The sequence below is a fragment of the Stenella coeruleoalba genome (assembly GCF_951394435.1).
Source record: "Stenella coeruleoalba genome assembly, chromosome: 19".
Classification (NCBI taxonomy): domain Eukaryota; kingdom Metazoa; phylum Chordata; class Mammalia; order Artiodactyla; family Delphinidae; genus Stenella; species Stenella coeruleoalba.
The window spans coordinates 54,814,187-54,828,323 of record NC_137165.1 but is presented as its reverse complement, the minus strand read 5'-3'; the positions used below and the strand labels follow the sequence as shown (position 1 = coordinate 54,828,323).

General features: G+C 60.6%; 2 protein-coding genes across 3 annotated transcripts; one reads left to right on the top strand and one right to left on the bottom strand.

Annotated features, from left to right (window-relative positions):
* Positions 1 to 132: 132 nt before the first annotated feature.
* On the bottom strand, positions 133 to 5,157 carry BTBD17 (BTB domain containing 17). Of its 2 annotated transcripts, XM_079905208.1 has the most exons (3): positions 4,949 to 5,157; positions 3,056 to 3,332; positions 133 to 1,782 (listed from the first exon to the last, which is right to left on the bottom strand). In XM_079905208.1, the coding sequence occupies exons 1-3, from the start codon at positions 5,031 to 5,033 to the stop codon at positions 708 to 710; spliced, it is 1,437 nt and encodes a 478-aa protein (XP_079761334.1). In that variant the 5' UTR covers positions 5,034 to 5,157; the 3' UTR covers positions 133 to 707. The 2 variants fall into 2 exon arrangements, with proteins under 2 accessions (XP_079761334.1, XP_079761333.1); XM_079905207.1 differs by lacking the exon at positions 4,949 to 5,157 and having other exon boundaries at positions 3,056 to 3,559.
* A 4,601-nt stretch (positions 5,158 to 9,758) lies between these two features.
* On the top strand, positions 9,759 to 12,362 carry GPR142 (G protein-coupled receptor 142; the record flags this gene model as incomplete). The annotated part of the gene is given in 4 exon segments (XM_079905248.1): positions 9,759 to 9,797; positions 9,799 to 9,850; positions 10,689 to 10,847; positions 11,491 to 12,362. Coding segments are annotated over 4 exon segments (1,122 nt in total).
* Between the last annotated feature and the right edge of the window lie 1,775 nt (positions 12,363 to 14,137).

The window sequence follows — 14,137 nt, the reverse complement described above, 5'->3', positions numbered from 1 at the left end:
CAACCCAACTCCCCTCCCACCACCACCACCACCCCCTAGTGCCCTCTGGCTGGTTGTACAGCACCAACCTACAAACACCTGGGGGAAAGCAGTTTTCCTCTAGACCCTGAGGTCTTTCCCCAGGAAGGGCGGGGCTGTAAGGCCCATTCACATCCCCTCCCCCCAGCCTTCCCCCCTCCCCAGACCCCCTCCCAGGAGAGGCCAGAGACTTGGGGTGGTCCACAAGCCAAATGAAGTGGTTACCCCCTGCAAGTCGGGACTCAGAAGTTGCTCAGCTAAGCCCCCCAGCTTCAGGGTGAGGAGCTCCCACAGTGGTACCCAGTGCCGTGACCAGTTGGATGCTTTTAGCTGCCCTGTTCCCTGTGGAGGTGGGGCCCTCAGGGAAAAGCTAAGAAAGACGGGGAGCCCCTGACCTGTGCAGCCCTCCTTGGACGGCTTTTACCCATGAACGGGGTGGTTTAATCATCCCCTCGCCTCTCTGAGCATTGGTTTATTCTGCCGTGTTACCTTCAAGTCAGCATGAAATCAGCTCCTGAAACCAGGCATCTGGTCTACCACCCCTCAGCTGGATTCCACCCAAGGGGCCAGGGTGGGCACCTCCACTGGCCATGCCACTCCTGGTCCCTCTGGCCCATCTCTGCCGGGCCTGTATTTCCCGATCCAGAGGCCTCAGGGACGCCGAGCTTCCCGCCCCGGGCCCCGCTTGGCTACTTGGGGGTCCGGATGAGGGGGTGGTAGACGGGCTTCACGATGAGGTGCAGGTGCAGGGCGTTCTCCACCAGGTACTCGGAGTTGCGCCGCTGCAGGTCGGCGTGCGCCAGGAAGTCGCCGGCCTCCTCGCTGCTCTGGTGAAAGCTGTAGGCGTGGCGGACCAGCAGGCGGCCGTGCTGGCGCGTCCCCACCAGCACGGTCTTCTGGAAGCTCACGCCCGCCGCGTCGCCGCCGCTGCTGGCCGGCGTGACCACGAGCCGCGGCCGGCCGTCCTCGGGGCGCGCGAGGGGCAGCGCGGTGCCCGCGGCATCCGCGTAGACGGGCCGCAGGCTGACGGGCAGCCAGCGCGGCGAGAAGAGCACGTTCCACGTGACCCGGCGGCCCGAGTCGTGGCCGCTGGGGCCCAGCTGCGTCTGGAAGCTGGTGCTGCGATCGTCGCGGGCCGGGTTGTTGATGACCCACGGGGCGCCCCACGCGGGCGCGAGGTAGTTGCGGGGCAGGAAGGAGCTGCCGTTGACGTCGAAGAACTTGGCATAGTGCAGCGGCGAGGCGGCGTGGAACTGGTAGGCCTGCAGCAGGAGGTCGGCCACCGCCGGGCCGTGGCGCGCCAGGGCTGCCGAGCGCGCCTGCAGCTGGAACAGCTGCGCCGGCGGGATCATGGGGTAGCGGATGGAGCGCAGCGCCCGCTCGGCCACGGCGGGGGGCGGCCGCGCGCGGCCCAGCCACGCCTCCAGCGCGTGGAACAGCTCCAGCTCGTCCTGCAGCACCAGGTCCGAGCGCGGCAGCAGCTGCGCCAGCAGCTCGGGGCTCACGGCTCCCCACTCGGCGCTCCCCGCCACGGCCGACAGGTTCCAGGCCAGGAACTGCAGGCAGCTCTGGCGCAGGGCCTCGTCCCCGGTGCTCACCGCGTAGTGGTACCAGCCCACCGCCGGGCCCGCGCCGCCCGCCAGGTGCGCGCGCATGTAGTCGGCCACGCCCCGCTGCAGGGAGGACACGCCGTACTTGGTGGCCAGCCTGTGCAGGGGGATGGCCTGCGCCAGCAGCACGATCAGTTCGCCGCAGTAGAGGTACCTGCCGGAGAGGCGCAGAGATGGGGCGCGGTCAGGGCGGGCGGGCCCACCCCGACCCCACCCAGAGCCGCTTTCTGGGTCCAGAGGGCCCCGGCCTTGGTCAGAGACCATCATGGTCAAGGGCGCCAACAGAAGGGCCCTCCCAGGCCCATCCGACCTCACGGCCTCTTCTTTCCGTTTCTCGTGGGGACATGGAAATAGCACGCATGTATCGAGCATCTACTAGGTGGCGAGCTCTGTGCTAGAAGAAGACAGATGTAGCGCCTGCCATTGCGAGGTTTACTATCTGGACTCCCATGCCGCCAGCTGCTCGCTATGAGGGTGGGCACCATTTCACTGCGCTGTTTGCCTCTGGGACTAAAAGATGTTTCCCAGGCTCCCTTAGAGCGAGTGCGGGCACGTGACTGAATTCTAGCCAATGAGATGTCCGCAGAGGCACAGAGTGGGACTGGGGGAAGGCTGGTTAAATAGAACTGACTGGGGTGGCGGGGAGACCCTTTGGCCCTTCTGTGTTATCCCTGTTCCCGTTGCCCGGAAGTTGGAAGCAATGACCCGAATTCTGCAGCCATCTTATCTAAGCCGTCAAATCAGGGTCACTTTCTCAGGCTAGAGTGTGAATGGTGCCCCACTAGCAGGAGGCAGGAGATGGGGCAGAGAGATGGCTAACGTTTTTAGCTCCCTAGCCCTCTGGTTCAAGACGGGGCCAGACACCAAAGCCACCCGGAGACATTAAAATAAGAAACGACTGCTTGGGGGACTTCTCTGGTGGTCCAGTGGCTAAGACTCTTTGCTCCCAACGCGGGGGGTGGGTTCGATCCCTGGTCAGGGAGCTGGATCCCGCATGCCGCAGCTAAAGATCCCACGTGCCACAACTAAGACCCGGCGCAGCCAAATAAATAAATAAATTTTTTTTTTTAAGAAAGGAAAGAAACGACTGCTTGGCCCAACCCTAGACGGGAAGCCCAGGATCCAGGGTGGGGCCCGGGAATCTACAGTTTTTAAAAGCTCTCAGGGCCAGATTTGGAAACAGCTCTGAGGGTGACTGGTAAGTGACATCAAAGCACACAGAGCCTCCAGGCAAGGGCAGGGGAGTCACGCTGCATTTTGCAGGAGTGCAGTGGAAGGAGGGAAGAAGGAGGCGGTTGCACGGTCATCCTAATGACATCCAGGGAATGGGCATGATGTCTGCGAGGATCCAGGGCTTCCATCACCCTGTGAGTGGAGAAGCCAGGGGCTTGGAAAGTCCTGGAGTCTTCCCCCTGATCCTTCCCCACCTGATGAACTTGTCAAAGACAGCAGCACCGTCCCGGGGCTCCTGCAGCACCACCTCGCTCTGGTTACTCAACAGCTCCCGGAACAGCTCACTGTGCAGTCCCAGCAGCAGGCGGTGGGCGTGGAAGACTCGGACCTCGTCGGTGCCCGCAGCCTGGACCCGCAGCACCACGTCGCTGGCATTGCCCTGCCGCAGCAGCTCCTGCAGGCGTTGGAGCAGCGTCTGGGAGTGGTTGATGGAGGTGCCCGTTGACTCCCCGCCGACATCGGTTTTCTGGGCTGCAGCAGGAAGGAACACGGCACAGCCTGAGAAGGCACCCGGGCCCCGGGCAGCATGCTGGGGTTGCAGAGGGACCAGCTGAAGATGCATGTGGCTGGATGTGGGCAGAGAGTGGATGAGCCTGGGGAGGCTGTGTGCTCACCTGTTTGTGCCCATGAAGTGCGTGGATGCACATGTGTGCACCCAGGCACATCCTGGCTGGGGAAGCTTGTAAACCTGACCCTGAGCAGACCCTGAGAGGATGCTCTTGGAAGGTGGGCAGATTCCTGGCGGAGAGAGCTCGTGACCCAGCGTGGGACAAAGTGTCCAGAGCTGGTCTCCATGATGCCAGACCCCTAGGCGGGAGTCGAGAAACCTCTTGGTTCCCCCCCGTCTCACCTCCTGAAGAACTGTGCACCCCACCCCTCGGAAGAGTTGTCCAAAAGAGTGCAGTCACTAACAAACTGAGCACTTACTACAAGCCAGGCACGCTCCTGGGAGCTCAGAATAGCACAGTGAACAAAACAAGCCAGCTTCTTACACTCATCAAAGCACAAGCCCCTTAGACAGGCAATAAATACACAAGTAAGCACTCTAGCTTTCGATTGTGGTAAATAAGGGAGGTGATAGCAGTGGGGTGGCAGCTCCTTTAGGTGCAGGAATCAGAGACAGGCTCCCTGAGGAAGCGCTGAGAAGGAGCCTGCCAGAGGCCCTGGAGGAGGATGGGCTTGGCAAGCTGGGGGGTGGGGGGGGGCCGAGGATCCGCCCCAGCGCTGAGTGGGAGGGGAGGGCCTGGCTGTGAGAGGAGGCTGCAGCCTGGAGGGGAAGCTGCTTCCAGGCCCAGCAGCCCTCCTGGGTCCCGTCTCCACTGGCCTGCGGGAGACCAGAGAAAGCACAGAGGGCCAGCTTGTCCTGGACAGGACTCTCGGGGTACCTGTGCCTTGAGGCTGGTGTTCCCGCCTTGCAGGCTGGGCGCGCTGGGCCCTTCTCGCATGTTTCCAGGGATACCGTGAGGGTCAGCTGGGGACATGCCCTCGGTGACAGAAAACTCAATGACAGAAAACACTGCCAGCAGCTTCTCCAAGCGGAGCACAGTGTGAGGAGCTGACAGCAGCAGATGGGCACACCTACCCCCCAGCGCGCGCGCGCACACACACACACACACACACACACACTCACACTCACACACACACACACACACACACACACACGAGTCCCGAGGCCCATGTGCGCTCTTGGAGAGGACACTCACAGGAGAGCAGAGCATCTTTGTGTAAAGCAAGAGGGAGACAGAGGGAGGAAGAAAGGGTGAGAGGAGCCCGAGGTTATCGCCCAGCCCCGCCTCTCCAAGCTGTCACACTGAAGGCCCCGAATGCGGATGGCATCCCCACTCGCCTCTAGCTGCGCCCAGCTGCCTGGGACAATGGACAGTGGAAGGGTCTTCTTGTCGTTGAGACTCCTGCCTGCCTGCCCGCCCAGCCCTCGTCCCCTCGGAGGCAGGCTGCCCTCCTCCACGGAGCTGTGTGATCAAATCCACTCTGCGCCCGTCCTGGCTGGCTGGACACCGCCCCCTCCTGGCCGTGTGTGGCTAAAGCCGGAAGGTCCTGCCCCTTCTCCCTGCCCCCTGCCCACTCACCTGCACGAGTGACCAGGCCCACTAGGGTCAGGATGGCCCAGAAGCTGGCCCAGGACCCAGGTTTGGTGTAGCCCAGCCTAAGCATCTTTGTGCCCTGCCCCCAAGCCCACTGGAGGGAGAGCGAAGCCCAGACCTCTCCACTCACATTCCTCCTCCTTATATAGGGTCCCGCCCAAGGGGCTGGTGCCCTCCCTTCCCCGGCTGGCTTCCCGCCCACCACCCAGCCTCTGCCGTGGATTGGTGGAAACGGGCACCAGCTGTTGCCCAGGCAACGAGTTAAGCCAGAGAGCAGCAGCCCCAGGGGCTATTGTGCTGCCGGTGGGCCCCTGAGGGGGACGGATCCGGCACCCTCCCCCATAGCTCCTACCACCTGGCACAGCGAGTCGTTCCTCTTCTGGGAAGTTTAAGGCTCTCCAAAGGGCAGGCAGAGGGCTCCAGAACCAGTGGCCGCCACCAGCGCAGAGGGTCGCCGGCCCCCTCCCCGGATCCCAGGCTCAGCCTCCACCCTGGCACAGAGCACGAGCTTGCCAGCGTCACGGCTGGGGAGCCGTGGGGAGCCGGCTGCAAAGGAAGGGCCTGGAAGAGAAACACGGCGGCAGCTCAGGCTCCCACCCCTCCCCCTCTCCCATTTTGGGGTGGGCTGGCTCTCCAGAAAGGAGGGCAAGGGTCTCAAATAGGGGCCCACGGGGTAACTGATAGCATTTTCGTGTTCTTTGAAGAATGTTCCTGGGAGGGTGATGAGCCTTTAGGGAGGTGGGGGCTGTGACCAGCACACCCCTCACCCCGGGTCAAGGTGAGCTAAGATGGCAGGGCTGGGCATAGAGGAGCTGCACCCGAGCCTGTGCACCCCTGCACGGAGCACCCCTGCCCAGAGCAGAGCTGGCCGCCTCGCTGGAGGCTGGTCCTCGGCAGGCATCCCACCCCCCGCCCAAGCAGCCCAGATGCAGGCATGGGGACTGGAGGTGCCTGGTCACTTCCTTCCTGTAATTCACCTTCCCAAGAGGTCTCCGGTCTCTTGGTTCACCTTGTTGGAAGGCTTCTCTTACCAGCTTCTGTCCAACCTCCTGGTGTAATTTTTCCCATCTCAGAGTTCCAAGGAGACACACAGCAGACCCAGTACCCCACCCTGACAGCTGGAGAAACAGGCAGAGAGCTAGGTGGCCGTTTCAGCTGGGTTAGTACAGAGGAGAGCTCTTCTGAGGACAAAGGAACAGAGAGAGGAGGGTGGCGTCTAGAGCCCAAGGGGTGTGTGTTATGGGTGGGCAGGTGCTGGGGAGGCCTCACCTTTTCCAGAAGCAAGTAGGGCCTGGCCCCGATCTCCATGGGAGGGAGTCCTTCCAAGTTGATGAATTGAAATGGTGGAGGTGGGGTGCGCTCCTGAGAGATCCAGCTCCGAGTTTCTCCTGAGGCTGGGTCTTTAACTGGGGATGGGTGGGAGCCCACCCTCCTTTGCTCTCTGGATGCCAGGGACCAGCTCCACGTATTGATTTCTGCCCCGGGCTGGCACAGAGAGACCCAACAGCTCCACCCCCCTCTCTGGAGCCACAGAGAGAGCGGGAAGTGGGTCTGGCACCTGCCTCGTCCGGGTTGGCAAACATGTAGCTGTCCAGCCCAGCGGAAACCCCTCCCGGCTGTCCTGACCTTCACGCCTGGTTCCCCTCGTCCAGATCCACCATCCCTTGCCCACTGGCTGCCTGCCTGCCCTTCCCGTGGGCTGCACCGCCTCCCTGGCCCAGCTCAGAAAAACAGAGCCTCAGTGTGACGGGGGTCGTGGCCTCTGAGGGCATCCCGGCTTCCATGCGCAATGCTCTCCGACAGGAATGTTGATGATAAAAAGAAGACGCTAAGAGAACCCACTACTCAGAAAATGGTCTTAACTTCTTAACTCCAGCCTCCTTGCGGCGCTGCATCAGCCCCTAGAGGTGCGGCTGCCTGCGCTGGAATCTCCCACACTCCACCTAGGAGCCAGGGCACCTGTGTCTTCTCAGCATCTCGGCGATTGTCCTGTACACCCCCAAGCTAAGGTCTACCTGCTAGAATTACATGGATGGCATTTCAAGTGTGCAGGGATCGGGGAGGTCCCAGGTTACCAAGAAGACTCAGGAGGGTCACCTCTGACTCCCCATCTCTGAGAGGCTCCACCTCTTACTAGCTCTAACTTCTGTTATCCCTGAAACCCCTCTTCTGATTTAGAAACTGGCATTCCAGGAATACGCATCCTCCGTTCTCATTTTCTTAGTCTGAGGTTTTCTGGAGTGTGTGTGTGTGTGTGTGTGTGTGTGTGCGCGCTATGTATGTGTGCACACGTGTATGTGTGTGTGGTGTGTAGGTGTGCATGCGTGTGTTTTGTTTTGGCCACACCGCACAGCATGCATGATCTTATTTCCCTGACCAGGGATCGAACCCGTGCCCCCTACAGTGGAAGCGCGGCGTCCTAACCACTGGACTGCCAGGGAATTCCCTGCGTGCGTGTGTTTGTGTGTGTGGTGTGCGTGAGAGTCTTGGAGCTGGAGAGAAGAAGGAGGGCGTTCGCCCTGCCCAATCTTGGAGATGGAAGATCTGAGACAATCTGTTTCATTTTGCCCTGTCGATCTGGAAGCTCCATAATTCCTTGAGAGCAACTCTGAGCTAGAACAGAGAGCAGTGTCGCTTCCCGCCCGAGGCAAGGGTATCTATAACTCAAGGGACTTGTCTGAGGTTTCACGGCTCAGAATGGGCAGAGCCAGGATTCAAGTGCTGCGTTGCTGCTTGACTTTTCTTTCCACAGCCCCATACTGTCTTTTCTGGGAAGCTACTGTGTTGGCGAAAAAGTTCATTCGGCCCTTTGGGTAACAGCTTACGGAAGAACCTGAACGAATGTTCAGTAGCCAATGTTTCAGTAGCCATAGATGATCCCCGTGGGGCAAGGGATCTCTAGTGCTGGAGAAGCAAGCTTGGGGCAGATATAGAGTTTCTGGATCTGTGGCGTGAGTAATCAGACACAGGACGGCGGAGGGGTGGGCTCCCAGCCCCAGCCCCACCCCAGCTGCACCTGTGACGTCTCCCTTCCTGAGCTAGGGAGCCCCCAAACACTTCGATTGGGGAGGAGCGAATCCTGAGCTTAGGTTCCAGGCCACGTGGATTCAGGGGGGCACAGCGATGCTACACAGGAAGGAATTGCGCCCTGAAGTAACTGACATGATACTGAAAGCTTCCCCTGAAGCCGGGCTGTCCCGCGGTGGCACACCTGCCCTCCTGCCTCCATCCTGCTGTCCCCCGACTGGAGGGCCTTCCGCATCCGAGTGCTGTCCGCCTGGCCCACTTCCTCTGCCCGTAAAGCCCGAGCTCACAGTGGCCTCGTGCTGCCTCAGCCCCTGCTCTTCCGGAGAGCAGATGGTGGGAGCGAGTGACCAGCGAACAGCTCTGGGGGAGGGACAAACCCACGTTCAATGTCCAACCTCCGCTTGCTAGCTCTGTGGGCTTAGCGGAGTTGCTGGCCTTCTCTGAGCCTCGGTCCCCTCTTGTGTGAAACGGAGGTAACCTGAGTTAGCTTGAGGGGCTGCTGGGAGGGTGACACGTGTAGGACAGGGTAGGTCCTCAGGAAATGTCAGCAGAGCCCCTCACACCCGGCTGTAGACGGCCCCCTGCTCATCCGCAGCGTCCTGGCGCAGGGAGGTGGTGGCCTGAGGAATTATCTGTGCTCCTCGCACCCTCTGGGGCTGGAGTCCTGGACACTCTGCCTGGGGACCTGAGTGGGTAGTGCCTACTCTGGTCCCACTGTGCCACCCAGGGGACCTGGCCAAAGCCAGAGGGCTCTCGGAGGACTTCAGGGTCAGGCCCCAGCCAGCAGGGGTCAGCAAGGCCTCTGGGAGTTCCAGGGCTGCGCGTGGAGATGAGGCTGGGGGTGGGCGTCCAGGTAGCTCCAGCCCAGGAATTGGGATCTAACGTAGGGAAACCAGCTCTGGGACGTTCCCAGAGGGTGAGCGTGGGAAGCGAGTGCTGGCTGGGCCTCAGCTCTCCTCGAGCCACTCCACACGTTGTCCCGGGTGCCCTCCGTGGGCTGCACCGGTCGCTCTTCCCCACATGGGCCTGGGGAGCCGGCCGGGCACAGGTTCCAGCCTCTCCAGGGCGCAAGCCACGCCGGATGGTGTTGATCTGCCGGTGACTAATTTTCCTTAAAGGATGGTCCATTTCACCAGGGCCAGGAAAACAACGGCTTGCAAGGAGCCGCTGGGTCTGGGTTTCCCAGCGCTGTTGGCAGCCTGGTCAGGCTTCCGCTGGCCTGGTCGTCACAGCCAGCACTGGGCATGGCTTCCTGCCATCCTTCCAGGCCAACAGCCCGCCAGGGTAGTCTCCTTCTCGTCCCACCACCCGCAGCCACCGCGGCACTGACTGCTTCAAACCTGGCCCGTGGGGCTTCGCTCCAGATCTGGGTCCTGCCCAGGGCAGCCTCAGCTCTCCCTCCCCAGCACGGGTTCCCTCCCCCCAGCCCCCTCTGAGTCAGCTCCTGGAATCTGTCTGCCTTTCCCCAAACGCCTCACGCCCGGGGTTTGACTGCCAGACCGAGGCCAGGCCGGTTCCCAGAGTGCCCTGGAGCACGAGGCAGCCCAACCAGAGCCCTGATGCTACCCCCCGCCCCAAGGTCTGCCTCCCAGCCTCGCCCCTCCCCTGCCTGTGCACCCTCCCCATCCTGGTTTGCTCCGGGCCTCTGCCCCGCCCTCCCCTTCCCCCTCCTCCCTCCCCCCTCCACCCCACCTCCGTGCACCAACCGTCAGGCTCCGCACCGCTGGAATAATCCTGGGGCAAACAACGGCTCGGAGAGCTGGCGATGATGAGAGCGAGCTGCTGGGACCACCGGAAAAAGCCACGGGGTGACCCAGGACTCAGCACCCAGGAGCATGCGGCTTGCAGGACAAGAGACAGGTAAAGTGTCTAGGGCCAGGGTGGGCAGGGACAGTAAGGCGGCAGGGCCAGTGAGGAATCTAGAGTCCGGGAGAGGGGAGCTGGAAGCGGATATGGAAACGTCAAAAGCTGGAAGGTGGAACCTAAACTCCTAAAGTGTGGACTAAGAGGCAGGGACCAGAGCATGAGGAAGGGCCTTATCCCAGACTGGCCACCTGCCAGCTGCGTGTGACGGCAGGCAAGTCACCTTCCCCCCTCTGGACTCAGTTTCCCAGTCTGAAAACCGGGGCCATTCCAGCTCCGATAGCACTAGGAGAGGGTGCTCTCGAGCGTAGAAAGGAGCGGAACTCAGTAACGTCTCTCCTTAAAGAGGGGGGTGGCTGTTGGCAGAGTAGTGCAGCTGCCGTGAGTTACTGTGGGTCAGGATCGCCTGGGATGCTTTAAAAACACAGCTGCCCAGGCGCCGGTGCAGACCCTCTGGCTCAGGCCGCCTGGAGCAAGGCCCAGGGCCCCACCCCCAAACCCCCTCCTGACCGTGACTAGCAGCCCGTTTAGGGCCCTGCTTTGCAGGCTGAAGACCCACCAGGAGCAAATATGATCGAGAAATAGTCTCCGTGTCAGCAAGAAACGCCAACAAGTGCTTCTTCCCGCCAGCGGGGCAGCCGGGCCACTGCGGGGTGGGCTGGGGTGGAGCATGCTTGGCACGAAGCGTTACCATTTGGCTGGGCCTGACCACAGGGTCTGCACAGAGTGGGGGTGAGTAAAGCCCTCAGGGGCAGGGGCAGGGACAGGGTAGGGCTGCTGCCAGGCCAGGCTGGAAAGGAACCAAATGCTCTAACCCACCCTCTGCGCTTCCCAGCGGGCCAGCTACAGGTGACGCCAATGCTCACACCCAATGGCAGTGGGCTGAGCCAGGAGTTTGAAGGCCATTGGCCGGAGATCCCAGAGAGGTCCCCGTGTGTGGCCGGGGTCATCCCTGTCATCTACTACAGCGTCCTGCTGGGCCTGGGGCTGCCTGGTGAGTGGGGAGCTGGGTCTGGGGTCCTGGGGTTGCCCAGAAGTTGGAGTCCTCCTTCAATGGGTGCCAGTCCTCTGGGCTGACCCCTGAAACCCAGGATCATAGACCCCAGGGCTCTCCTTGCCTTTGTGGGGTGATCTGGGTCACTGGAAAGCCAAGCATAGTGGGGAGTAAAAGTGAGGGGCCAGGAGTTGGGGTGCTCTATAGCTAAACCCAAGTTTTCACCACAGCAGACAGCCCTCTTCTACCCCCAGGAATGGGCACTTCCTAGGATGACTAAGTTTGTGCATGACCGCCCCCAGCTCCATCAAAAGCTTCCTGTACCATCCACTGCGTTCAGAGAGCAGAGCTGGGGGTCGGGTGGGGTGTGGATGCAGGAAAGTACGGGTGGAATTAGGGAACTGCCCATCCCTGTGCCCGTTGCCAGGGAAGCTAGCGTATAAGGCAGTGGCCTACGGCGCATGACTGGACAAGGCAGGGCTGATCTGATTAACCTTCCGGACAAAGTGAGGTTTAAGAAGGGTCTGGAAAGAGGAAAAGAGAAGCTAGAACCAGCAGGTGGGGAGGGACGATGAGAAAGCAAATCCGAGGAGCCCTTCTAACGCCTCTGACCTCTCCCCTCCCTGACCTCGGTTGCCATCAGTCAACCTCCTGACCACAGTGGCCCTGGCCCGCCTCGCCGCCAGGACCAGGAAGCCCTCCTACTACTACCTTCTGGCGCTCACGGCCTCGGATGTCATCACCCAGGTAGTCATCGTGTTCGTGGGCTTCCTCCTACAGGGAGCAGTGCTGGCCCGAAAGGTGCCCCAGGCTGTGGTGCGCGCGGCTAACATCCTGGAGTTTGCTGCCAACCACGCCTCAGTCTGGATCGCCGTCCTGCTCACGATCGACCGGTACAGCGCCCTGTGCCACCCCCTGCACCATCGGGCCACCTCATCCCCAGGCCGGACCCGGCGGGCCATCGCTGCTGTCCTTGGTGCTGCCCTGCTGACTGGCATCCCCTTCTACTGGTGGATGGACGTGTGGAGGGACGAGGACCCCCCCAGCACACTGGACAAGGTCCTCAAGTGGGCTCACTGCCTCATCGTCTATTTCATCCCTTGTGGCGTTTTCCTGGTCGCCAACTCGGCCATTGTCTGCCAGCTACAGAGAAGGGGCCAGAGCGGGCCTCGGCCCCGGGTGGGCAAGAGCACCGCCATCCTCCTGGGTGTCACCACGCTCTTCGCCCTCCTTTGGGCACCCCGCATCTTTGTCATGCTCTACCACCTGTACGTGGCCCCCGTCTACCGGGACTGGAGGGTCCACCTGGCCTTGGATGTGGCCAACATGGCGGCCATGCTCAACACAGCAGTCAACTTTGGGCTCTACTCCTTTGTGAGCAAGACCTTCCGGGCCACTGTCCAGGAGGTCATCCATGACGCCCACCTGCCCTGCACCCTGGGGTCACAGCCAGCGGGCGTGGTGGCGGAACCTGTGCTGAAGCCTGCAGGACTCTCCAAAGGGGCAGAACTGTAGAGGAGGAGCCCATGCAGAGAGCTTGGGGCGGCTCACAGCCAGATTCCTGGGGTCTTTGTGGTTGCTTCCACAAAACTTTATCAGTACCCTACTTTGCAATCTGGGGATGAAAGGAGAGGCTCCTTCCTTCAGGGATGGCTTCCCAGGAAGCTAAATTAGTGTTGGTTGAATGAATGAATGAATGAGTGAGTGACTGAATAGATGGATAGATGGATGGATGGATGGATGAATATGAGTAGTTTCCAGCCCACCCCTTCCTGGAGCCCACCTCTCATTCCCTGAGTTGATTACTTCTCCGGCTTCTAGTGGCAATGCCAGGGAGAAAGGGAGATGTCCGCCGGATTCCAGGCCTTTCCTGGGCTGCGGGAACCAAATGCAGGGGGCTGAACAATGGGAGACGGGCTGCCTGAGAAAGGGAGTGGTCTTTTTGTTTTTTTTTTTGAAAGGGAGTGGTCTGAAGCAGATTCAATGCCCCAGCCCTGGGGCGACATAACCTCTGGGGTCTCTAGCATCCTGGACTGATTAAATCCCTGCCCTGGAGCCAGAACAGGTTCAGGGCCCCAGAACAGCCCTGGGGAGGCACTTTCCATAGTTGCTGAGGACCAGGACTAAGAAAGAAAATGTCCTCTTAGCTCAGGGGCCAGGAGAGCGGAAGGGGGCTCCCGGCCACACCCCTAAGCTCACTCCTCTTGGAGAAGAAGCCTCTTTCTCCACCAAGGGGAGGAAGGGAGATGGCTCCGCCGATCTGAGACTCTGAGGGGCTCTGCTCGGCCCCTCCCAGCCTCCCTCCTTTCAGCCATGCCAGCCGGGAGAGGCAGCTGGGAGAGATTAGCAGACAAACCTCCCACCTGCTCCAGGCACTGGGTAAACACATTAGCAGTCTGCTCTCTGCTTTTAGACCAGACTGAGCTGACCTTTCCCCTGAACGTGAGGTCCGGGCGGGCCCCCACAGGCACCCAACCCCTTAATGGGATCACGGAAGGGAAAGAGCCAGTTCTGTGCTGGGCAAACAGTCGGTGCAAAATAAATGCACTTGGCTTTCCCCCTTTCCTCTCTACTTCTCCCCACAGCAGAAATGTCCAGGAAGGGACTTTCAGCCACACCCAGAAGAAGGAAAAGGCAGGTCCCCAATCCTTTATTCACAATTCTAAACTCCAAAAACTCTGAAAACCAAGACCGTTTTCCTGAGTTTGCCACAAACACACCACAATAGATACAAGACCACATATGTCTCGGTGCTGTCCCACTGCATAGGTTCCGCTGCAGACTCTCAGCGGGCGTGATTTTGCGACCACGCCCTACACCCTGCCGGAATAGAGATCTGTTACTTTCTCTAAACCATACATTACCTTCCTCTATTCTGAAAAATTCTGAATCCTGAGACACCTCTGGTCCCAGGAGTTGAGAGAGAGGATTGAGGACCTGGAAGTCCCATCACTTTTGCCACAGCAAGGTCTCAGCTGGCCCTGAGTGGGTCTGGGGCATGGCAGATTCCCCCATGGTCACTGAAGCAAACTTGGGTCCGCTTGCCTGCTCACAGTCAAGCCAATCTACTGACGCCCGGTTGTGGTGAAGGAAAGGGCAGCATTGATCGCAGGGCGCCAAGCAGGGAGTCCAGGCGGCTAATGCTCAGAAGGCTGCAACTCCCCAATGGCTTTTAGGGAACGGTTTTTAGACAGGGTGAGGGAGAAGGTTGCAGGGTGAGTGATCAGCTCGTGGACACTCTTCTGATTGGTGGGTAGTGAGGTAATCAACATCATCAACCTTCTGTTTCC